Source organism: Megascapheus bottae, chromosome 4, assembly GCF_031878675.1.
Source record: "Megascapheus bottae isolate mThoBot1 chromosome 4, mThoBot2.hap1, whole genome shotgun sequence".
Lineage (NCBI taxonomy): Eukaryota > Metazoa > Chordata > Mammalia > Rodentia > Geomyidae > Megascapheus > Megascapheus bottae.
The window spans coordinates 67,856,255-67,880,114 of NC_143512.1; the positions used below are offsets into that span (position 1 = coordinate 67,856,255).

The 23,860-nt window shown below is 40.6% G+C and overlaps 2 protein-coding genes across 4 annotated transcripts in view; one reads left to right on the plus strand and one right to left on the minus strand.

Moving 5' to 3' along the window:
- Positions 1 to 2,960: 2,960 nt before the first annotated feature.
- Positions 2,961 to 20,348, minus strand: C4H5orf22 (chromosome 4 C5orf22 homolog). 2 transcript variants are annotated; one of them, XM_090331175.1, is made up of 9 exons: positions 20,180 to 20,348; positions 18,643 to 18,788; positions 17,378 to 17,527; positions 14,760 to 15,180; positions 13,265 to 13,327; positions 12,674 to 12,795; positions 10,508 to 10,574; positions 7,034 to 7,173; positions 2,961 to 3,173 (listed from the first exon to the last, which is right to left on the minus strand). In XM_090331175.1, exons 1-9 carry the CDS (start codon positions 20,258 to 20,260, stop codon positions 3,041 to 3,043), a joined length of 1,323 nt encoding a protein of 440 aa, XP_090187301.1. In that variant the 5' UTR covers positions 20,261 to 20,348; the 3' UTR covers positions 2,961 to 3,040. The 2 variants fall into 2 exon arrangements, with proteins under 2 accessions (XP_090187301.1, XP_090187302.1); XM_090331176.1 differs by lacking the exons at positions 2,961 to 3,173; positions 7,034 to 7,173; positions 10,508 to 10,574; ... (1 more) ...; positions 13,265 to 13,327; positions 14,760 to 15,180 and having other exon boundaries at positions 17,374 to 17,527.
- Positions 20,349 to 22,988: 2,640 nt separating this feature from the next.
- The window catches only part of Drosha (drosha ribonuclease III), a 124,826-nt gene continuing 123,954 nt past the window's right edge, over positions 22,989 to 23,860 (plus strand). For both annotated transcript variants that reach the window (XM_090332096.1, XM_090332097.1), the window contains exon 1: positions 22,989 to 23,049. In XM_090332096.1, the coding sequence (XP_090188222.1) occupies positions 23,030 to 23,049 (20 nt within the window). In that variant the 5' untranslated portion in view covers positions 22,989 to 23,029. The remainder of the gene's footprint in view (positions 23,050 to 23,860) is intronic.

Below are 23,860 nucleotides of genomic sequence, written 5' to 3' on the forward strand. Positions count from 1 at the left end.
GTAATCCTAGTTATTCAGGAGGCTGAGATCTGAGGATCAAGGTTTGAAATCCTCCCAGGCAGTAAAGTCTGAGGGACTCTTATCTCCAGTTAACTACCAGAAAACAGGAAGTAGAGCTGTGGCCCAAAGTGGTAGAGCATTAGCATCAGGGACAGTACCTGAGTTCAAGGTCCCCTAAAAAGTCCCCCCCATCAAGTTTGAGAAATCTAATTTTTTTCTATTTTTCAATAGCTGTATGTATTTTTCCTCACTGGCTCTCAGGACACAAATGAAGAATGCCTTGATTGAATATCTCCCTATTTGGGATATACATACATAATTTACTAATTTGGTTTTTATAACAAGTAGGAACTAAATCTTCGAACAGACAATCACAGAGGGTTCCTGCAAAGGAACTGTATGCTCTTTTATGTAACCTGAATTAAAACAAGGATGAGTTGTATCAGAGTTCATGAGAATCATAATAAATAACAAAAAACTGGATTTACAAGTCAATGACAGAACACATACAATGAATGCTATAGTTTGATTTAAAATTTCAAAACACATCTTCTAATTTCTTTAACACAAAAATAATTTATTCAGAACAGTAATGCATGTTTATAGAATTCTAACAAAAATGTCAAACCTTAAAAATACAATTTTGCAACTCTGATTTTTACAGGAACATAAACCATTTTATGTTTTATCAAAATGGAAAGCTAAAGCAGTTGGGCTTTTTATGACACCAATAAGCATTCATACTATTCCACATGGAAATAAAATTTGATTATAACAAAACTTCCCTGGCAAACAGAATCCTTGTAAGAGTGGAAGCTCTGTCACCTGAATGGCAATGGTATCTTTCTTGTCCTAGAATATCAGTTTGGTGACACTATAATTTTAGCAACATGCAAATCTGCAGGTCGTCATGTGGACAAGGCCTGCTAAAAATGAGAAATATGTGAAGGCTGAACTATGTGAGAACTATGTGGTTGCTAGGTATTTTTTTCCTCCTTCTATGTCACTTTATCTTTTAAAAGTAAAGCGATAAGATAGTTACAAAGGCATAGTGAAGAGTGGAAAACTGCAAACACAGAAAATAATTCCTAAGATGAGCGTATCCTAGCAGTAGAGTGCTTGCTTAGCATGCAGGAAGCCCTGGGTTCAATTCCTTGGTACCACATACACAGTGGTGCTGTGGCTCAAGTGGTAGAGTGCTAGCCTTGAGCAAAAGAAGCTCAGTGACAGTGCTCATGACCCTTAGGACTGGCAAAACAAACCAAAAAGCCTATCCCAGAAGCCTGATATGGTGGCTCAGGGTGTAACTCAAACTTCAAGAGGCTGAGGTAGGAAGATCTCAAATTTGAAGCCAGTCTGGACTAACTACTGATACACTTGTTTTTTATTTCCCCACCGCTTAAAAAAAATATCTTATGAAGAGGGTCTGCTTGTAGTAAACTGACCTACTAGGAACTAGAATAGGTTTATCAGAACCTCTGTGAGAAAGGGAAAACTGCTGCATCCCTTCAAAATTTTTTTTCTAGGTAGTTGTTCCTCCAGCCCCAACCACAGAGATCAGCTTTGAACCAGCCTGAACAAATACCCAACCACCGATCTAGCTGGCCTACTGACTTGCCTCAGAGACAGCCTTTCTACCCTTTTCAAACATGCAATGTACGAAGCATGATCTCATATGCACACATGGAGGAATATGCTCACCTCTATATGATGAATATATATGAGTTTCCCCAATGAAGTCTCTTATTTCTTTATTTTAGAATAGACATTGTTTTAGGAACCATCCCCAGTATACTCTTTTCTTAACCCCATGGCTGGGCGTATTCAATTATGATTCATGAACAGGTGAATGACTGTTTTCAGTTACATTAGGAAGAAGCTGGTGGAAGACAATTATGTCCTTGTGTATACATGGCAGGTCAAAATTAGAAGTGTAACTTTTTAGTCTATTTTTTCATAAAAAAATTGGACTGCTACAAAGTGACATGTAGGAATCATTACGATAACCAATGTCTACAGTGAGCCTTAGAGGCACAAACCCTCAATTAGTTAAAAAGAAAACCTAGGGGCTGAGAGTGTGGCCTAGTGGTAGAGAGCTTGCCTAGCATGCGTGAAGCCTTGGGTTTGAGTCCTTGGTACGACACACACAGAAAAAGCCAGGAGTGGTGTTGTGAGACCTACCCTTGAGAAAGCCCAAGGACAGTGCCTAGGACCTGAGTTCAAGCCCCAGGACTGGCAAAAAATAAAAAGAGAGAGAGAGGGGGAGGGAGGGGGAGAGGAAGAGAGGGGGGATGGGGGAGAGAGAGAGAGAGAAAGGAAGAGAACACAACTAAAGATGGGAAGTTAAAAGGGAAGTATGGTCAAATTTGTTTAGTGGGCCTCTTCCATGCTGGAGACTAAGTAGTGACTGACCATAATCCCAACGCAAGACTTCCTATAGCATTTTCATGGATTGATAGTTTTATTTTTTTTGCTACTATCTTTTGAGAATTTTATATTCCTATAAGGCCCTAAGAACACACCTAAGACATGTCTTTCCCTCCTTTGCAATACTGCTAACAACCCATAATTTCCTTTTACTTGCTCCCCGAAAGAGAGCTAGGATCTTGTCTGTTTCGTTCTTAGTATATAGTACTTATTAATGTCTGTTACATGTAAGAACTTAATATAAGTATCTATGAATCGAACGAACAAATAAATAAATAAATAAATAAATCTCTTTAAGTCCATTTTGCCCAGCAGGCAAAATAACTCTCACAAGAGAAGAGTTATTTTGTTTAACTCTCACAAGAAGAAGAAAACAACTCTCACAAAAAGAAAATGATAGATAAGGAACATTTACATCAATTGGGGCAGTAGTAGACTGGATGGAATCCCCCTCCCTGAAAAACTTCTGCCATCATTCAAACACTGGTATTTGTTTAGAGATTCAAAATATCTGAAAGATTTCAACCAAAAGTGTTCCCTGGAAGTCTCATTTGCAACAAACAACAACCTGTGACTTTATGTCACTATCAGAGGAGCTAGCATTCTGTCCTTTTCAAGGTGGAGTAGACTCTGCTGAGTACACCAGATGAGTGTCCAGAGTCCCATAGAGCGAGCGCAGCACACCGAGGACCTTCTCCTGAATGCTGTCAACTTGTTCTGAAGGACAGTAATCATCCAGACTTGACCTGCAACCAAGGAGGGAGAGAGAGAGACGGGGGCGAGTAAAACTACATATGAATAGGGTAAAATTATCTGTGCAGAGGAAAAACCTACATGTGCTGATTTCAATGTGAAATGGAAACGCAGGTGTATGAAACTCAGCAGATATACGAAACCTTTCTAAAAAATGTTGACCTATGCCAGCGTCGCAAATATGCTCTCTACCAATCACCAGTGCCACAGTAATAGACATAGAAACAAAGAATTGTCTCAGTAAGGATGAACTTATTTCTGCAGAACTGTGTGCCATCAGCCAAAAATCTAGCAAGCAAGAGCAGGCAGGCTGCTCTCCTGTTTATCCCTAAGCAGTACGCCTTGCCCCTCTGCTCAAACTGGTTGAACTCCGGTTCAACGTTTGCTTGTGACTGGCTAGTTTGAATAGGGTAAGATGCATTTAGATAAGGTGACTACCCTAAGATTTCCAAGTAAGATTATCAGTAAACAACATGTTATCTCAAAACATACCTACACCCCTTAATTTCTTGAATAATCAAAGATGTGTCTTCTGAGGTGTCTTCTAATTCCTACTAGGAAAACCCAGTAGGGACAAAACTTTACATTTCAAAAATCTTTCCTCATCAAAACAGTTCCTCTTTCCTTTTAGAATTCGCAGACAAAGACTCAGAAGATTAACTAACCAGAGTCTAGCCAATATGCCAAAGCAGGGACTTTTAAGGAAGCCACTTTGATAGAAAAAAGTTTTTTTTTTGTTTTTTGTTTTTCTGGCAGTCCAGTGCATTACATCAATTATGTTCTTTAATGTTCTTGGGGGCTAGGAATGTGGCTTAGTGGTAAACAAAAGGAGTTCAGGGACAGTGTCCAGGCCCTGAGTTCAAGCCCCAGGACTGGCAAAAGAAAAAAAAATCATGGCAATTCTGTAAAACAGGAATGCCATGGTTAAATTTTGATTTCCAACTTGATTGAATGATGAAGTGAGGTTTATGTGTAAGAGACTATATATAGCTAGGAGTGCAAGTCTCAAGAATGGGTTGATCTGATCCCTGGATGGGCTCTCAATGTGAATGCAGCAGGTCACTGAGGTGTATCTTTTCTTGTCCTTATTATATTCATTTTTCTCTGCTTCCTTGCCACTGGTGGCCACTAAATCCTCTGAAACAAAATAAATCCTTTAAGTTGCTTTTCCCTGTTACTGGGTCACAGAGAAATGAAAGACATTAAAACTAATACAAGAGGAAGTGACACTGTGGCTCAAGAGGTAGGGCAGTAGCCTTGAGGGGAAGGGCTCAGGGACAACACCCAGGCCCTGAATTCAAGCCCCATGACCAAAAAACAAAAACTACAACCACAAAAGAGACAATGACCATCCTTTTAAAGGAATCGAAAACCAAGAAATATTAACCCAAGCAGGGCCAGATAGCTTGTAAACGCTGAGTATGAGTGGATTTCTGTGATGTCAGCCACAGTGCTCCTAGCCACTACTCCTCCCCGGAGGGAGCGGGGAGTTGCTGCCTGGGAAAACAGGGCTTCCTATCTCAATGAAATGTGGGAATGTCTTGGGGCTGGAATGGTTTCCTAAGCAGCAGGCCTGAAGAAGGTATCATGTTGGTAGGAGGGTTGGGAGGGTGGCAAAAATATGTTTGGCACAGATTTCAGAACTCACCAAGGACAAGTTATATTACTAACTAAAATAATAGTGCTAATCACAGCTGGATTAAGAAGTGAATTGATTTCATTTATTTATTTATTTTTTGGTAGGTCATGGGGCTTGAATTCTGGGCGTGGGTACTGTCCCTGAGCTCTTCAGCTCAAGGCTACCGCCTTACCCCTTAAACCACAGTGCCACATCCCACTTGGAGATGAGTGTGATAGTCTCTAGTGCCCGGGCTGGTTTTGAACCTTGAACTTCAGATCTCAGTCTCCTGAGTAGCTAGGATTACAGGCCTGAGCCACAGTGCCAGGCGATTTTTTTTCTCCCATTTCTTTGGTAGATCTGGGGATTGAACTCAGAACCTCTTGCTGGCTAGGCAGGCACTCTACCTGCTGTGCCACATAACCACCCAGGAAGTGAACTGATTCTATCAATGTCTGGATTGGGGTGAGAAAACTCCTTTTTTTTTTTTTTGGCCAGTCCTGGGCTTGGGCTCAGGGCCTGAGCACTGTCCTTGGACTTTATCAAGGCTTAGCACTCTACCACTTGAGCCTCAGCACCACTTCCAGCTTTTTTCTATGTATGTGGTACCAAGGAATCAAACCTGAGTCTTCGTGCATGCTAGCCAAGCACTCTACCACTATGCCAAACTCCCGGCCGAGAAAACTCCTTTAAGAGGATGGATCAAGAAAAGTGAAGTCCTTTTTGAAGCAAGTGGAATTAGGGACTAACTTCTTTGTTGTAAGTATGAAACCGGGGCCGGGAGTTTGGCCTAGTGGTTAAAGTGCTTGCCTAGCATGCATGAAGACCCAGGTTCGATTCCTCGGTACCACATTCATAGAAAAAAAAGCTGGAAGTGGTGCTGTGGCTCAAGTGGTAGAGCTCTAGCCTTGAGAAAGTCCAAGGACAGTGCTCAGGCCCTGAGCTCAAGCCCAGGACTGGCAAAAAAAAAAAAGAAATCTATAAAACCTCTGACAAACTCATTCCATTCTCTGGTGACCAGATTACTTTTCAGGTGCAGTAAAAAAAAAAAGACTAAAAGCATGTTACATTAAGAAATATGAACACATACACATGGGTAAAGATTTACTCAAAGGTCCATTAGTAAAAGATGAGGGAGTAAGCTTTAACAAATAAGTGTACTTCAAGGCTTCCAAACAGACTTCTGATTTCTTTTAAATGTCACTAGAATAGCCATGGATGAGAGCTACCTCCAAGATAGTGTTTTAGAAATCTAGAGGCCCATTTTGATCGTCATGACTTACGAGAGTAATGTTGTTACCATTGCCAGGGCTGGGAGTAAAGGATGAGGCTACTGCAACACTGACATTGCCCCATATCCTACAATGTAAATTGCCCTGCATCCTTCATAGTTTCTAAAATTCTGAGCACTCATTCATGTTAGAAACTAGTTTAAAAATTCCTCCTTTTGTTCTCTGAGATAGAGCACTATGTGTAACATCAGCTGGCTTCAAACTCTGAATCTCCTAATGTAGTCTCTTGAGTGAGAGGATTTCAGGTATGCATAGCTGTGTGTGACTCGCCAGAAGCAGAGTGGTGGCTCAAGAGGGGAGCATTAGCCTTGAGGAAAAAGGTTCAGGGACAGTGCTCAGGCCCTGAGCTTAAGCACCAGGACTTACATGAAAACAAAAACCAACCAACCAACCAACCAACCAACCACCAACCACCCCTGGCCCCCCACAAATGGATTAGATATGAACTATATTTTCCAGAAGCCCAACTATACTGTGAATTAAAATTAGAATTGTTTTCAAATTGAGACCTTTACTTTGTTCAGTTAGAGAAACCCTTTTCATCAGTAGTGCCACTTGTGGTATATGGCCAATGTAACACATGGATATCTGTTTGCACTGCTCACTGTAAGATGTGCCATTCTAAGATACATTAAACGTTCTGTAGGTAAACATTTATTGTCTGGCCTTTTCTAGCTTTTAGAGACTGCCTGCTTTCCTCATCATGGGGCCCCACGGCTCCATCCTCCTTCTGAGCCAGCAGTCTTCCAAGTTCATTCTGACTCCTTGTTCCCTTCTTAGTGGGATTCGTGATAATACTGAATCCACTCTAACAATCCAAGATAACACTTCTCCAAAATTAATCATACCATGAGCCCTTTAGCCCCATGACGTGACGTATCCCAGGTTGCAAAGATGAGGACATGATATCGTCAGTGGGTCACATTCAGCCCGCTGTGCTTACCTTGCAATTGTCACAAGGGTGGGTTTGGGTAGATTTTTCAGCATGTGATAGACAGACTGAACAAGACACTCAATTTCTTGTTCTGTGCTGATGTGATGAGGAAGTTCTGAGTAATCGCAGGTCAGACCAGCTTGGTGGACCTGAAAAGAAGATAACCCAAACCAACATTGATTGTTTATTCTGAAGTTTTTTTCAAGTTGTTCTTTTTAATAATTTTTTTGTTTTTAGATTTTTTAGGTCAGACCAGCTTGGTGGACCTGAAAAGAAGATAACCAAAATCAACATTGATTATAATCCTAGCTTATTCAGTATGCGGAGATCAGAGGATGTGAAACCTGCTGTAGCACAGAAATTTATGAGATTCCATCTTCAATTACCCAAGCAAAATGCTGGACCAGAGGCATGATACAAATGATAAGAGTGCCAGCCACTAAAGAGCAAGCTGAGCAAATGTGAGGCCCTGAGTCCAAGCCCCAGTACTGACACCGAAAAGAAAAAAAAAGTCTTCTTTCTGGCTTATTTAATGTGTTGTTTTCTTGTATAGGTACTATTTTATGTATAACCATACACCATTGGTTGGTATCTCCCTATGTTTACATGTAAATGAATGGTGTTACAGTGTTAGCACTAAAGCATACCTTTCTGAAAGCCAGAAGTAGATCACAGGATGCCTTTCGCAACTTTGACTTTTCTGTTTTAAGAATCAGAACTCAAATGTATTGTGGTTTTGGCTGGAATACATTAAGTTTAATACATGGGAGCACACTGTATTTTATTGCTAGCTCTGGATACACACCAAAAATTTAATTGGCAATTCTTTGTCAATATATTAAAGTGAGTTTTTCATTTTGGGAAGGGGTGGTGGTGGTGCTGGGGTTGGAATTCAAGACTCTCCATGCTTGCCAGGCTCTACTACTTGAGTCATACTCCTAGCCCAGATTCTATATTTTCTATTCCACTAAAATGATCAAGTAATTCAGTGACTTGACATTATATCTACAAGTATGTATCTAGATACATAATCTGTGGCTGAGCCCTACCATTTCTTCTTCCTCAACAAATCCAGATACAAAAGTAACCACTAAAGCACACCTGCCTAACCCTATAATCCATTGTCTCAAAGCATTTTGAAACTCTGTCTTCTAACTTTTCCTTTTTCTCTCCTTTTCCTCTCTCCCCTTCCCTCGGCCTTGCTAGATCTTGCTAATCAAGATCTCTGCTGTTACTTTATTATTCTTTTTTTTTTTGGTTGGTCATGCGGCTTAAACTCTGGGCCTAAGTGCTGTCCCTGAGCTCTTCAGCTCAAGGCTACTACCCTACCCTACCCTTGAGCCATAGCACTGCTTCCCATTTTCTAGTGATTAATTGGAGATAAGAGTCTCATGTTATGTTCTTTAGTGCTCAGGCTGGCTTTGAACCTTAATCCTTGGATCTCAGCCTCCTGAGTAGCTAGGAATACAGGCATGAGCCACGGCACCTGGCTGTAACTTTATTATTCTTAACAGTGGCCATTAAAAAAAAAAAGAGTAGGCCTTGTTAGCCCAGGGTTAACCATGGTATTTTCTTGCTTTAAAATTTTTTTCTTTTTTTCAAAATTAAGTCAAAGATTTAGTCCTTAGCCAGGCATTGTTTTTCTCATACCTGTAATGCTATGTACTCAGGAGTTTGAGACCTGAAGAAAGCACATGAGACTGTTATCTCCAATTAACCACCAGAAAACCAGAAGTGGAGTTGTGGCTCAAGTGGTAGAACACTTGCCTTGAGCAAAAAAAACTCACTGACGGTACCCCAGGCCCTGAGTTCGAGCCCCACAACCAGAAAAAAAAAATCAGCTCAAATATAGTGGTTTCACAGTATTCCACAAAACTGCAGTAAACATGAAAATGATTAAAGCAGAGAATTAAGCAGAGTATCAGACTAATAAATAGACATTTGGAAAATTCAGGTCTGGAATAAATTCTAAAAAAGTCCCTTGAACTTTGTGCTTTTATGACTGGTAGTGTTGGTGTTTTGAGCTCAGGGCCTTGTACTTGCAAGGCAGTGAAGTGTATTTCTCAAGTATTTTCTCCATTTTTTGGTTTGTTTTTGCCAGTCTTGGGGACTGAACTCAGGGCCTGAGCACTGTCCTTGGGCTTTCCTCAAGGCTAGAGCTCTAACACTTGAGCCACAGCACCAGTTCTGGCTTTTCTATATATGTGGTACCGAGGAATCGAACTTGGGTCTTCGTGCATGCTAGGCAAGCACTCTACCACTAGGCCAAACTCCTGGCCCTGTTTTTTTTAAAGGTAGGGTCTGAAACTTTTCCTGAGGCTAGATTTGGACTACCCTTTCTAGCTGAAATTATAGACAACAGTCATAATACTGATGATGGTTTTGTTAACTTTTTTTTTCTTCTCCTTAAGTCAAAATGCAATCCTTCTCATCTCCTTATCTCTACCTCCCAAGTTGCCATTATGCCTGGGCTTCATACTTCTTAAGTTCTAGGTTTTTTGTTTTTTTTTTTTTTTTAAATGTCAAATACTGATTGTAATTTCAAAGACTGTAAAATGAAAGGAAAAATTATGATCAAATTTATCTTTGGCCACAGCATGCACATCACAGTGAATAACAAAGAGCTATGTAATGTATAAGCTATGGCTCTCTCCTTTCATTTTATCTTTTGGTATTTACAGTCAGACTTGGACTTAACTCTTCTTTGGTAAAGTAAGATTTGATCATGAAAATAGCAGAAACAAAAATATGAAATAGGGAAAATATTTTTCTGAGAAAACTTTTTCATTATTCTAGGCTTCTTAAATATGTCTCTTTGTTTATGTCTTTTCTTCATAATTGATAGCAACACACAAAAAAGTAAATAATCTTAACAAATAGCACACATTTTAGCCTAGAAATTTGCTTTTATAAAGGGTCAATTTTAAACCCAGGTATTAGTGGCTCACACCTATAATTCTAGCTATTCAAGATGTGAAGATCTGAAGATTAAGGATGAAGCCAGTCTGAGTCAAAAAGTCCATAAAACTCTTATCTTGGCTGGTAGTGTGGCCTAGTGGTAGAGTGCTTGTTTAGTATGCATGAAGACCCAGGTTCAATTCCTCAGTACCACATACATAGAAAAAAAGCCAGAAATGGTGCTGTGGTTCAAGTGGTAGAGCTCTAGCCTTGAGAAAGCCCAAGGATAGCACTCAGACCCTGAGTTCAAGCCCCAGGACTGGCAAACAATCAGACACCTCATCTCTAATTTGCCAGAAAAAAATCCAGGACTGGAGGTGGTAGAGCACCAGTCTTATGTGAAAAAGCTGAACAAGAGGGAAAAGCTGTTAGTTCAAGCCACCTTCCTCCCACACTCATGAAGTTTCAGTTTAATTAACACAATCACAGTAACATTGAATCTCACTAGAGTTGTGGCTAAGGTTTATTAGGAAAATAAGACATCAATTTTATAAACTGACAAAAGTAGAAAAATAAAAGAGTTACCATCTCATAGTCTGGCACTTCCATCCGTTTTTTCAAACTCTGTACAAGTGGAAGTAATGATTCCATTCTGGAAAAAAAAAGCCACCCCAGTCAATAAACAGAAAATCACAGTAGCAAGTAACACAGTACACTGAGCATGTAACCATGATAATGGGTACATTATCAAGCATCATAGGACGCTTGTGAGATAAAAGATATAGTTATTTAATTAGCATCTTAAAATATTAAAGTAATCGTTCCCTCCAGTCTTGCCCACCTTTCTTAGTTATTTTTTCTCCTTCCAATTTCTGCTCTTCTCTGACCTCCCACTTTTGCAGTCTTGCTGAACCCTCAAGTCTGTCCAGGAGCTTCCTGCAGGGCTTGGACTGTTATCTGGGCCTGTGCAGCCTGCACAGTGGGTCTCTGTGGATGGCGCCATTGTCCACAGGCTACATTCAAGAAGCAGCCTGAGGTTTCCATGTTTGGCTGTACTGTGGTGCTTTAGGTTTTACACTTGGTTTGAGACCTTACAAAAATCACAAAATAGTGGGTACTTTTCAGCATTTCTAGGACTCATGCCTTAACACTCATTTCTCTTTCATCCTAAGGCAATATAATGTTTTCCTTTTTAGAACTAGTTTCCCTATGCTGAAGAGAGAAAGTATTAACTGGCAAGTATTTGCTGAGGTGGTTAGACTACGATGAATTATTCATTCATGTTATTGCTTTTTATAATAAAAATAATAAAGCTTTATGATCTTTGCATTTCAGGAGTGCATTTGAATCTATTATTACTTAAAATAATTTTTTTTTTGCTCGTTCTGGGGCTTGAGCTTAGGGCCTGGGTGATTTCCCTGAGATTTTCTGATCAAGGCTAGTACTCTACCATTTAAGCTACAGCTCCATTTCCATCTCTGCTGGTTAATTGGAGATTAAGGGTCTCATGGACTTTTCTGTCAAGGCTGGTTTAAAAACTATGATCCAAAAATCTCAGTCTCCTAAGTAGTTAGGATTATAGGTGTGAACAACTAGTGTATGGTACAATATTTTATTTTAAAGTAAAAGCTGCAACAAATTATTTGGAACAGGTATCTAGCAAAGTAAATTATTTCTTGTTCATGTATGTCATATAAATTTCAACCTTCGACTCTTCTCTCCAGAGGCAACCAGTGTCTCAGTTCCTATAGGTCTTCACAGAGCTGATGACCCCTCCTAAGACAAAATTTGATGGCTGCTCATGTTCTGGTCTGAAGCTTAGGATTCCAGCTTTCCATTTAACATTGCTGTCTTGTAACTGATTCTCACATTTATACCATAGTGAATAATCTTAGAGTTTTTATAATAAGCTATTTCTGGACTTCTATAATGAGAATATAATGATAGCTTTCAGTTTCCAGGCTTTTTGAGTTTATGTGATTTAAAGGATTATATAGAACAAAGTAGTTCTTTTATACCAAGTTCAATGTCAAAGGCTCTCACTGCTAAAGAACTTTTTCATACTTTAAAGTTAATGTTAATAAAGTGAGAATTGGACAAATAAATGAACTGATTAAGATTCTGGCCTTTCATCCTGTTTTCATGTGTAATAGATTGAAAACAAACTCATCTACTCATAAGCATTATTTTAAAAAGATACATAATGATTGTACAAGTTCACAATTGATACTTAGTAATTATACATGTTCACAAAATACTATGCAGTACTTTGTTATGTGTGTGTGTGTGTATGTGTGTGTGTGTTTGTTGCCCCGTGATCAAGGATCAAGGAATTTATTATTTCTTCATTGAACTATTCTTAGCAGGCATGTTTTCCTATTATAATTTACTTGTTACTAGATTAAATTGTTGTTTTTATTTTACTTAGTACAGGGATAGCCCCAGTATTTGTCTTTAATTCTATATCAGACCTAGCAAAATAGGTAGGGAAGCAATTGCACAATCATTAATGCATACCATTTATGACTCTTAGCAGCTTACTTAAACTCTGAGCCTTGGCTTCCTCATCTATAAAACAGACATAACCACAATAAAGCCATAGATTGCTACAAAGACTCCATGAATGGGAAATTCATAGCTAAAGAACACATAAAAATTATGCAATAAATCCTAGTGTTGGAAAATCGAATAGTAAATTTAATATTTTTTTTTTCATAGCAATTCATCTAACAAACTTGGTTGGGTCCTTACCCAGGGTTTGAAGCCCATCTCCGGATAGTTTCTTCATCATCACCATCACACAAATCAGCAAAAGCTGCTTCTAAATCTTCCAACTGATGAATTCGAGTATCAACAATATCTACCAAATCATCCTTTAAAAACATTGAAATGCTGCTATTAAAAAAATCTTGGTTTAGAGGCTGGGAGTTTGGCTTAGTGGTAGAGGGCTTGTCTAGCATTCATGATTCCTTGGCACCACATACATAGAAAAAGCTGGAAGTGGTGCTGTGGCTCAAGTGTAGAGCTCTAGCCTTGAAAAAACCCAAGGACAGTGCCCAGGCCCTGAGTTCAAGGCCCAGGACTGGCAAAAAACCAACCAACCAAACAAAAAACCCTCCAAAACCCAATTTGATTTAATTAATCAAATAAAAAAAGATTTCCATGCTCTAGTTGTAGGCTTTACCAATGAACATGTAAGTTGCACACATGTATACACACACACACACACACACACAAACACAATTTAGATAGTTCTTTGAGGTTCACTCTAATAAAATATAAGCTATTTTTAAAATACTCAATATGTTGATTAAAAATCCTGAGAAAACAAATGATGTATACCTTGGTGAGGTTATTCTCAGGCCTTTTAAACTGGTAAAGTTCTTGTAAGATTTTGTATTCCTCCTGTAAAACAAAAAAAACAAAATCTTAAGGTTTATCTTCAGTGAAGTAGTTACCTTTGACACAAGAGTATCATAGATAATATTCAGATTTGTCTGGGAGAATCAGGCATAATACTCAGATTTTCATTATGAATATATTTTCCTTAGGTAAATCTGACTAACTGTGCATATCAATGAAGTATGGAAATTTAGTATAAAAGAAGACTACTTGGCTAGAGGAGTATGAGACGAAACTATTTCTAATAATATCTCATTGAATCTAAATAGATTTTAGCTGTTTCTCAGAGATATATATGTCTTCAAGAAGAACAGTAAACTCTTAAGTTCACTGTACAGACATTTCTCTAGATATAGAAATCTGGAGTACAAAGGCAATGCTGGAGGCGGAATGATACAGAACCTGGATGAGGAGATGCCATACAGAAGAAAGATGGGAACATTTGCTATCTGTAGGCTCCAGGAGCCTATCTAGGTGAAGCCATTATACACTGGATGCATGACTTCTATCAGAAAGAAGCTATTTCCAAGAGCTAAAATGTACTACACATAATGATGTGACACAGTGCTTTATGATCAAAATCATCTATGGGACAGTTTTAATATTGTGGTGCTGGGGATCAACTCAGGACCCTGTCCACACTAGGCAAGTGCTCCATCACAGCGGTTATCGTCCCAGTCTGCTGGGTATGATGATCATTTTCACTTTATATGTGAAGAAACTGCAGGTCAGAAAGGTTAAGTAAATTTCCAAATATAATAGAGCTGGTAAGCAATAGATATAACAAGGAGAATTTAACTATTATAGTTTCCTAATATTGAAAACATAGCTATTAAATTATAAGACAAGCTAAGTATCCTTTAAAATGCTTAGCACTAGGACATGGGATTTGGGAGTTTTCTAGACTTTGGGATATTTGTAGAGACTTTATTGGTGCATTTTATGGCATCCCAAAAGTTTTGGATTTTGGAGAAATTTTAGACTTTTTTGGATTAGGAAAGTTTAACCTGTATATAATATGATTTTGTTTTTGTTATTCTTTTGTTATGCCAGGGATATGGCTTGAACTCAGGGCCTGAGTACTATCTGTTAGCTTTTTGCTCAAGGCTGGCACCCTACCACTTGAGACACCTTCATTTATGACTATTGCAATTGGGTCATTAATTGGTGAAAAGAATCTGTGGGATGTTCCTGCTTGGGCTGGCTTTGAACCTTGAGCCTCAGATTATCAGTCTTCTGAGTAGCTGGGATTACAGCATAAGTCAGCATCAGGCCAAAACATTTTTTTTACTTTTTAAAGGAGAAAATGTGATAGAATGTGGCTTAAAATCTAAAACAATTAACTATGAAGTTGTTTCCAGAAGACTTACTAGCTCTCATCTAGAGAAATATCATATAATTCTCAAGTGCTATGTTTTCAAAATCCCTTATTTACCTGAGTAAACATTTCTTTGAAAGGATTCTTGACAGAAAAAAAGTCTAAGTCAATATCTAAAACAAATGCGTCTCCTTGCTGTAGGATTGGCAGGATCTCTTCAGTGCTGGCTCTATTCTGGCATTCCCGACTTTCAGAAGCGCATGAACAGTCTGGACCAGACTGGCTGTTCTGTGTCACTGGGTCCCTTCCTGGCTCTTCTGAATGACAGTCATGGTCAGCAGCGGCAGCATTCTCTGCATTTTCCAGGGCTAGCTTGGGCTTCTTGGCAGAAGACACTACAGCCTTTCCACTCTGGTTGTTACAGAGTCTATCAGGTTTCACTGTAATTACATCCAGCTGTAATGGCCTTTGATTCTCTAGCTGGTCTTCAGGGACATAGAGACCATCACTTAGGAAGTAATGATCTGTACTTGTAACCCTGGAACAGAAGAAAAAAACGTTTTAAAGAAGCTGGCATTTCTTTCTTGGCACTGTTAAAATCTAAGAAAACAACCTATCTGACAAAACTGTCTTTTTAGCACTTGTTTCTTCCGGTTCTGTAAATACAGCATTTGTAGTTTATCTTGTAGCCAGATCTGGCTTCTTGAGTAAATGCAGGCTGGTCCAGGGCAAAGCCATGTTTCCTCCCTGCTCACTGACATGCAAACATCCACAGTAGGAAGGTACTCTGGATTATGAGGACTTCAGAGATGGCAGAACGTAAACCCTAGCATTCCCTAATTCCTTTTGTAGTTCTACTACACAGGCATGCACTGTGTGGGGGTGGTCTCTAATATCAGAAAGAAAGCCATTCTCTTGTTGAGGCCAAGCTTAGGTTTTGGTTTGTCCCAACTGATACTTTATTTAAAAAAAAAATCAACTACAACTAGAAATAAATTTTCTTTGATAAATGTTCTTCTGACATATTTCAAGCCATTGTTAAGGCATACAACTGTAATTTTCAACAGGGGCAGCAACTTAAAAATATCCATACACTTGTAGGATGTATTTCATAAGTTGTAGCCCAGGTAAGTCTTCAGCTTCTGGGCTTAAGCCTCAGCCTTTGGCCTACACATGTTTAACCATGCCCCAAATCGATTTCTGACTCTAGACTTATCAGAATGTTCTGTTTTTCAACTGATGCCTTGCTAAGCACTTAATAACAGGACATCAGATACTTCCTTCAGAGGCATACTTTATCAAACTAAAGTAATAGTATTATTTACTTCCCAGATACCCACAATCAGCATGCACAGCTATAAATATTAAAAGATAATTCCACAGAATATTAATGACACAATGAAAATGTGTAAGTTTATTACAATCTGTGCAGCCCTAAAAAGGACAAAGACTGTTTCTTTCTTCTTTCCCTCCTTCCTTCCTCCCTCCCTTCCTGCATTTCTTCTCCCTCTCTCTCCCCCCACCCCTTAGATGTACTGGGGTTTTATATTCAGGGCCTCATAATAAATAGGCAGGTACTTTACCAATTGAGCCACACTGCAGTCCTAAATTTATATTTAGGACTATATTCTTATTTATAAGCACACACATAATCTCAGACTGTCTGTGTAAACTCCATGTGTCTTGTCCATAAATTTTAACTTGAAGGATTAACTAAAATCATAAGAAAAACAAATCTAAACCTCTTCAGTTGTCATTACAAATTGAGTTTCAAATGTCTGTGTAGATCAAACAAAATGATTTCACTTTGCAGGTTAAATTAAGCCCTCTCATTTAAGTTTTCCAAACCACTCTTTCATAGAGACCAGTATTATGTACATTTATAATATGTTGAATTCTAATTATTCATTTCAAATTATTTAATAAATACAGTGTTCATATACTATAAGAGAACACTGGTTAAATATCTTAGACAACAAAAACAGATGCACATGTAACTTAAGTCAGAGGATTTTTTTGTTTGTTTGTATGCCAGTATTGGCACTCAAGGCCTGGTCACTGTCTCTTAAGTTTTTTGGCTCAAGACTAGTATAACACCATTGGAGCCACACCTCTGTGTGTGTGTGTGTGTGTGTGTGTGTGTGTGTGTGTGTGTGTGGTAAAGTGGAAGTAAGTGTCTTATGGACGTTCCTGCCCATGCTGGCTCTGTCTTTGAACCATGATCCTCATATCTCAGTCTCCTGAGTTGCTAGGATTATAGGAGTGAGCCATAGCATCCACCTTCAGAGGATTTGGACTAAGTACTCCAAATTAATTATAAAATTTAAACCTAAAATCTCCTTATTTAGTTGTTAGATAAATTAAAATAAAAGCAAATTGAGATATTTCATTGTCTCATTCCTCATTCAGTACCAACAGTTATATTGGAAGGCAAAAGTAAAATGTTCAATTGAATTTATATAAATCTATCAGGTATTTCAATGACATTAATAGAGTCTGAATTCTAGAAAATGAAGATCATATTATTCAAAAACCAATTAACCATAAATAAAATACAAGTGAAAGAGGTCAAGAGTTGAAAATGTATTTTGGTGTTTCAAAAACACATTTTAAAGGAACTGAGGATTTTAATCTGACCTTATTTATATAGAGAGATATTTATTATGCTATTTCATTATAGGAGCACAATGATAAAAGTATTTAGTCCCTTTCACACTTAACTATAAGGAAATTACCTGATTGTTGTGGTAGAAATGTCTTTGCCTACTAAAAAGTGGTGTTTGCCTTCTGCCATTTGCTGAGCCCATGGGGGATGAAACCACATTACATGAGAAAAATGGCCAGCATATACTGCAGGCATAATCCAATTTTCGATACTTAATTCTCTGCAAAAGAAATAGAGAATGGTTATTTTTGATTCTATCTCTGATACTATAGAAAATCAACGGGAGTTCTGAACTGAAAAGAAACTGAGGCGGACTCTACATTGAAAAGAAAGTGTACAAATTAGGGATATGTTGCTAATATACATGTACTTAGTATCTTTTCTTCTACTTTAGTTTTAGACTGAAAGTAAAGAGCAAGGGAGAACTTATTCAGATTACATGGTACTGGGGTTTCAATTCAGGGCTTCAAATTTATTAGGCTGGTGCTCTAACACTTCAGCTATGCCCCGAGCCCTGTGTTTTGCTGTTTATTTTGGAGATGGGAGTCTAGCAGACTTTTCTGCCTTTACTGTCCTAAGATACAATCTCAGCCTCTTGAGTAGCTAGAATTACAGGCATGAGCTATCAACATCTGGCTCTCAGATCTGTTTAGAAACCTCTTCTAGGTCTGTTGGTATGACCATTTTTCTTGGAAAGCAGGCATATGGCCAGAAAATCTAACATGTTTACTGTCTGGCTTTATTTTTTATTTATTTACTTTCCTGGTTTGGGACTTGAATTCTGGGCCTGGGAGTTGTCCTTGAGCTCTTCAGCTTAAGGTTACTGCCCTACCCCTTGAGCTACAGCACCACTTCCAGTGTTCTCATGGTTAACTGGAGATAAGAGTCTCACAGACTTTAGTGCCCAGACTGGCTTAGAATCGCAATCCTCAGATCTTAGTCTCTTGAGTGGCTAGGATTACAGGCATGAGCTACTATGCTGCTACTGTGCCCGGCTTGTCTGGCTTTATTTTAACCTTCCCTTGAAAAGGGGTTTAAATATGTGGTCATATGGCAAAATGAAATGGCCTTGACCTCACTGTGTAGCCCAGGTTGTCTTGAAATTTGAGATTTTCCTGCTCTGCTGTTTCAAGTGCTAGGATTGCAGTTCTGAGCCACCATGGATAGTTCCCATCTAGCCCTAAGAAAGAGTTTGTCAATGTTACTCTAAATAAAATCAGGAAGGAAAACATAAACTCATGAGCTTAGCAAGTTTAATGCCCTTAACTGTTCTAATATAAGTTGTATTTTAAACATGAAAGATTGCTAACAACAACAACAACAAAATCATATTACCCAAAGAGTGTTTCCTTATCAAACACCGTGTCAGCTGGCATATTCACTGGAATAAGAAGGTCTGGATGTGAGTCAAAATGTAAAAATCTTATATGACTTGTAGGAAGATGCCTTGAGCCTATGGCTCGGTATATAAAAGGCAGAACCTGTAAGAGACCGAAACACATTCAGATTCAGCACTGAAATCAGGAATACATTCAAAATACACAAAGTATAAGCTGGGCGGGGAGGCTTACACCTGTAACCCTAGCTACTCAGGAGGCTGAGAGCTGAGGGGCAGTAAAGATGGTGAGATTCATCTCCAATTAACAACTAGAAAATGGGAAGTGGGGCTGAGGCTCAAGAGAAAGGGCAGTAGCCTTGAGCTGAAGAGCTCAGGGACAGCACCCAAGCCTAGAGTTTAATCCCCACGACCGACCCCCCCCCCCCAAAATACACAGTTAAATAAAATTGCACATATATGAAGCACACCAAATTGTAAAAGAACAGAAAATACTAAACTACACTGTCCCTTCCTCCCTCCCTTTGTTATTCTTCTTTCCTCACTCTCTTCCTCTCCTTTCTTCCTATCTTCTGTGCTGGACCTGGGACTTGAGCTCAGGGCCTGGGCTTTGACCCTGATAGCTATTGTGCTCAAGGCTGGCACTCGATCACTTGAGCCACAGCTCCAGGGCTGGCTTTTTTGGTGGTTAGTTAAGCCCTGCCTGGGCTGGCTTTGAACCACCGACCTTGTGTTTCTGAGTAGCTAGGTAGTAGTAGGCATAGCAGGGCACTGACCGGAGGTCCTTCCTGTACCTTGAGGATGGAAGGGCTGTGAAACTTCCTATCTCACATCCTCCATCGGTCTACGTTTAATATACTGACTGAGAAAATACAATCTAGTGCACTTGGGTTCTTTCGCAGGCCCATGGTCACTCACGGTCTAAAAGGTCCCAAGAAGCCCAACTTCCTTTTTTTCTCTCCTAACCCTCTCGACTACCACTTCCATCAGTAAATTCCCCCACCTCCTTTTTTTTTTTCTTTCTTTTTAGTAGTACGCTTTGAACCTATGGCCCCTCCTGCTCTTTCACAGGGCGTATTCACGCTACTTTTAAACCAATTTCTGTGGTCCATGGGTCCCTTTCCTTAGTATCCAGAAGTCTGGACGAAGGCACCAACTCTACTGCTATGAAGCTGCAGGGCCAAACGATCCGAAACATCTTTTACGGTTCAAAATGCTGGGTTCCTTGTCAAAAGATTGGAAAAAAAAAACCAAACCCACCAAAAACGGGGTGTGTACCAGGGTTCCTGTCCCCCTGTCCCTGCCGGGCCGAGGCCAGCACAGATGCTGGGGGGACGGGGAGGGGAGGGGCGGCAGGTGCAGGTCTAGGACCCTGAGCTTCGCGGTCAAGAGGTTTCTTGGGGTACCAGGAACCGAACCCGGGGCTGTAGCGTGCCAGGCAAGTGCCCTGGCACTGACGTCCTCCACCTCCCGGGCTGGAATCCCGACCTCCGGGACCCGGGGGGGGGGTCCGGCTCCGGGCAGAAGCCCACTTACCTCCTGGTGGTCCTCCACCACCCACACCGGGAGCTCGGGGTAGCGCCGGAGGCGAGCGCCCTCGCCCGCGGAGTCACTCATGTCTGGGCGCCCGCCTGTCAGCAGGACTGAGGAAACCACGGCGGCCGGCGCGGACCCCGGGGAGACTCAAGGCCGCGGCCCGCCGCCCTCTCCCGGCGGAAACGCGCGCGCTCACCCGGTTGCGCTTCCGGATTGGAAGATGTAAGAGCGAGGGAGGGGCGGGCGTCAGAGGTTCCTCCGCGAACGATTGGTCTAAAGGTCTATCGCTCTCGTCGATGCGCCAATCGCCGTGCGCTAGGCGCTGCGGGGAGCCGAAGAGTAGTTTTCCCTCCATGGGCCCAGCTTTCTCAGGTTTGCTTCATAATTCCCTCGATTTCCTGTTCCGGAGGCGCAGGCGGCGCCACTGTCTGGGCGGTCTTGATCACAGCCCGGCTGCGCTCTGATGGTGACCTCGCGGCTCCCTTGTAGGTACACAGGGCGCTTGGCAGGCGTTCGCCGAGGGAGTGTGTCCGGGGTTGGGGTCCGGATTTCCCCAGGGCTGGGGCTCTGGGTGCAGGGCAGGGACGCCCGGGAGTTGGGATCCTGCAGCTCCTTCTCCAGATGTACAGTTGAGGGCAAAGGAGAGACCCCGGGCCTCGATCCCGCGCGTTCCTAGACGCTCCCCGTTCATCGCTGGAGCGCACGCGGTGGCCCAGGCCTGGGGCCACCGGGGGTCTGGAAAGGAGCGGGGCCGGGAGCTCAGCGCCTGCCTCGTGGAGCTCCCGGGCGGGCGGGAGATGCAAACCCGTAAACTCGCGGTTACGGGTCATCCGGAGAAGGTGGCCAGGATGCAGAAGCCACCCGGGAGGAAGGGGCTGTCGGTCATAACCCGCTCACACTTTGCAGCGCAGTTCTCTTTGCTTTCAAAACAGCAGCCTAGACGTGGGTAGAGACTGAAAAAAGGAACAATTACTTCTCCATTCTCCAGTGTGTGTATCCCTTGACTTTTGAATTAAGATTGCATCCACCACACAGCCTGACTGTGTCTGTTAATGTCATGATCAGGCTTTCTAAAAGAACCATCCAGAAGGGTCCACCAGCCAGTGTTCAGTTATTACACATTATCAAAGAATCTTAATTACCCCGACTGTTGTTTACCCCTTGCTTCATCATAACCCATTGTGTTCCCTTGTGTTTGTTAAATTACTTGATCTTGTTTTTATTTATCTTCCCTCTTAGTGTTGGGAATATTGTGCTTCAAAAAAGTTCAGATGTGAGTTTTGAGCTACTTGAGTACCGCAGGCTGTGTTGCCTGCGGCTGTGTTGTCTGCCCACAGCTGTACATCGATGAGACAATACAATTTATCGACACTACCTACTTGGCCAGAGACTGTGAAGGACACAGAAATAACTGCCAAATCAAGGAAGTAATGAACTAGTGGAGGAGCTTGACTTGTGCACCCATGGTGATAATATGAGGCAATGTCTGGTAAGTATTGGAAAAGAAGTAGGTAAGATCTAAGCCTGGGAAGGCTAGAGGGAATGGGATTACTTCCCAGAGGGAATCTGAGAGGGCTCTTAGAGACCTGGGAACAGAGAAGTTAAATGATGCTACTTGCTATGTTAACTGAGTAAGTGTGGGGAGTAGGGGCTTTTAAGAGAAGTAATGGAGAATAAGCCTGGAAGGACCTGTTGGGCTCTTTCTTGGCACCATATTAATGGTGGCTTTGATTCTTTTGGCAATGAGTAAGCCTTTGGACCCCAGATTTAATCCAAACAGTGCAGAAATGAATAATAATCTGTTTATCTGGTGGTTTTTTTTTTTTTGTGGCTTACTTGAAAATCTACCTGAAACTATTAATAGATTTTGAGTTAGGAAGATTTTGGAAAGATATTTCTATATTAAGTCTTTCACTTAATAGCTTTTTTTTTTGGCATAATAGTTTATAGAAGTTCAAGTATTTGGAAAGTCATATTTATAGTACTCTTCTATGGGAAGCACTGAGGGTAAAAGTAATAAAATTATAACAAATAATAAAACTAGATGGTTATGTTTGAATTTAAATGCCAGTATCACTGTTTTGGGGGCTGGTCCTGGGGATTGAACTCAGAGCCTAGATGCTGTCCCTGAGGTTTTGTATTCAAGACCAGTGCTTTGTCTTTGAGCCACAACTCCACTTTTGGCTTTTAGATGGTTAATTGGAGATAAGAATCTCTTGGACTTTCCTGCCTGGGCTGTCTCTGAACTGTAATTTTCATATCTCAGCCTCTTGAGTAGCTAGGATTACAGGTGTGAACTACAATGCCCAGCTTCACTGTGATTTTCTACCTTATTTGATATCCATGGGGGCCTAAGTTCAAGGCCTTGTATTTGCCATTTGAGTTCTTTTGCTTTTTGGGTTTTCTTCTTTTTCAGGTAGGGTTTGTAGTACCTTTGCCCAGGCTGTCCTTGAACCAATAATTTTCTATCTGCACTTAGTAGCTAGGATTTAGAACCCAGTAGTGCTACTGGTCCATGCTTACAATGAATGAGAAAGAGGAAAGAAGGAAGAAGAAATGATTTTCCTCCTAATCTTTTAGCTAAAGGTGGGTTACAACTGTTTTTCAGTGTGAGTTAGCTATGCAAGTAGTAATGGCATCTTGAAATTTATTTGGAAACTTGAGTATAGCCCACTATGCTCTTCATTTTGTTTATGGCCAAGTATATTGTGGAATTGAAAATTAGTACTAAGATAATTGCAGAAGTGTTTTCTGGCACTTGTAGTTTAGAAAACAAGCTTATAATATTTTATTCTGTCTTGCAGAAGTTACATTGTTTGTGGAAGATGTGATGAATACAGACAGTATATCATGATGCAAGGCAATACATGGTAAGTGATGTGAAAAATTTGCAATTGCTTGGGACAGAGTGAGGAGCCAAAACAGGTGCGAGGTTATAGTGAGTGGGAGGATTTAGCTACATGGTGAGAGGCCGGCATGGTCATTCTTTCAGTAGTGGCATAAAACAAAGGAAATTCATGTAGAGATCTAGGAATCCAGACCATAACAGTTAATAAAATATTCCAGACTAGCTGTGCACTAGTGATTTAAGCCTGTAATCCCAGCTACTCAGAAGCTGAGATCTGAGGATCATGGTTGGAAGGCAGCCGTGGGCAGAAAAGCCCAAGAAACTTTTTTTTTTTTTTTTTTTGTGGGTCATGGGGCTTGAACTTGGCCTGGGCACAGTCCCTGAGCTCTTCAGCTCAAGGCTACTGCCCCACCCTTGAGCCAAGCCCCACTTCCCATTTTCTAGAGGTTAATTGGAGATAAGAATCTCTGGTCCTTTTGGCTTTGAACCTTGATCCTCAGATCTCTGCCTCCTGAGTAGCTAGGATTACAGGCTTGAGCCACCATGCCTGGCTTCCTAGAAACTCTTATCTCTACTTAACCAATAAAAAGCTGGAAATGGAAGTTTGGCTCTAGCCTTACAATGCTAGCCTGGAGCTAAAATGTCAAAGTAGCTCAAGATCCTAAATTCAAGCTCCAAACGTCCCAGAACTCTGATTCTTTAATTAGTCACCATTTCATTATTTGTTATAATTAACTCATTAATTGGCTCCAGGAATTAGTCTTAGGGCCCTTGAGCTTCATCTCTTTTTTTGGTTTGATTTTTGCCTGTCCTGGGGCTTGAACTCAGGACCT

What these genes read in the sequence shown, in the direction of transcription:
- C4H5orf22 (XM_090331175.1), bottom strand. Translation starts at nt 20,260, where the DNA reads ATGAGTGACTCCGCGGGCGAGGGCGCTCGCCTCCGGCGCTACCCCGAG. An exon ending in TGGTGGAGGACCACCAGGAG is followed by an intron (nt 18,789 to 20,179) that starts GTAAGTGGGCTT and finishes GGTCTCTTACAG; the next exon opens with GTTCTGCCTTTTATATACCG. An exon ending in ATTTCTACCACAACAATCAG is followed by an intron (nt 15,181 to 17,377) that starts GTAATTTCCTTA and finishes CTTCTGTTCCAG; the next exon opens with GGTTACAAGTACAGATCATT.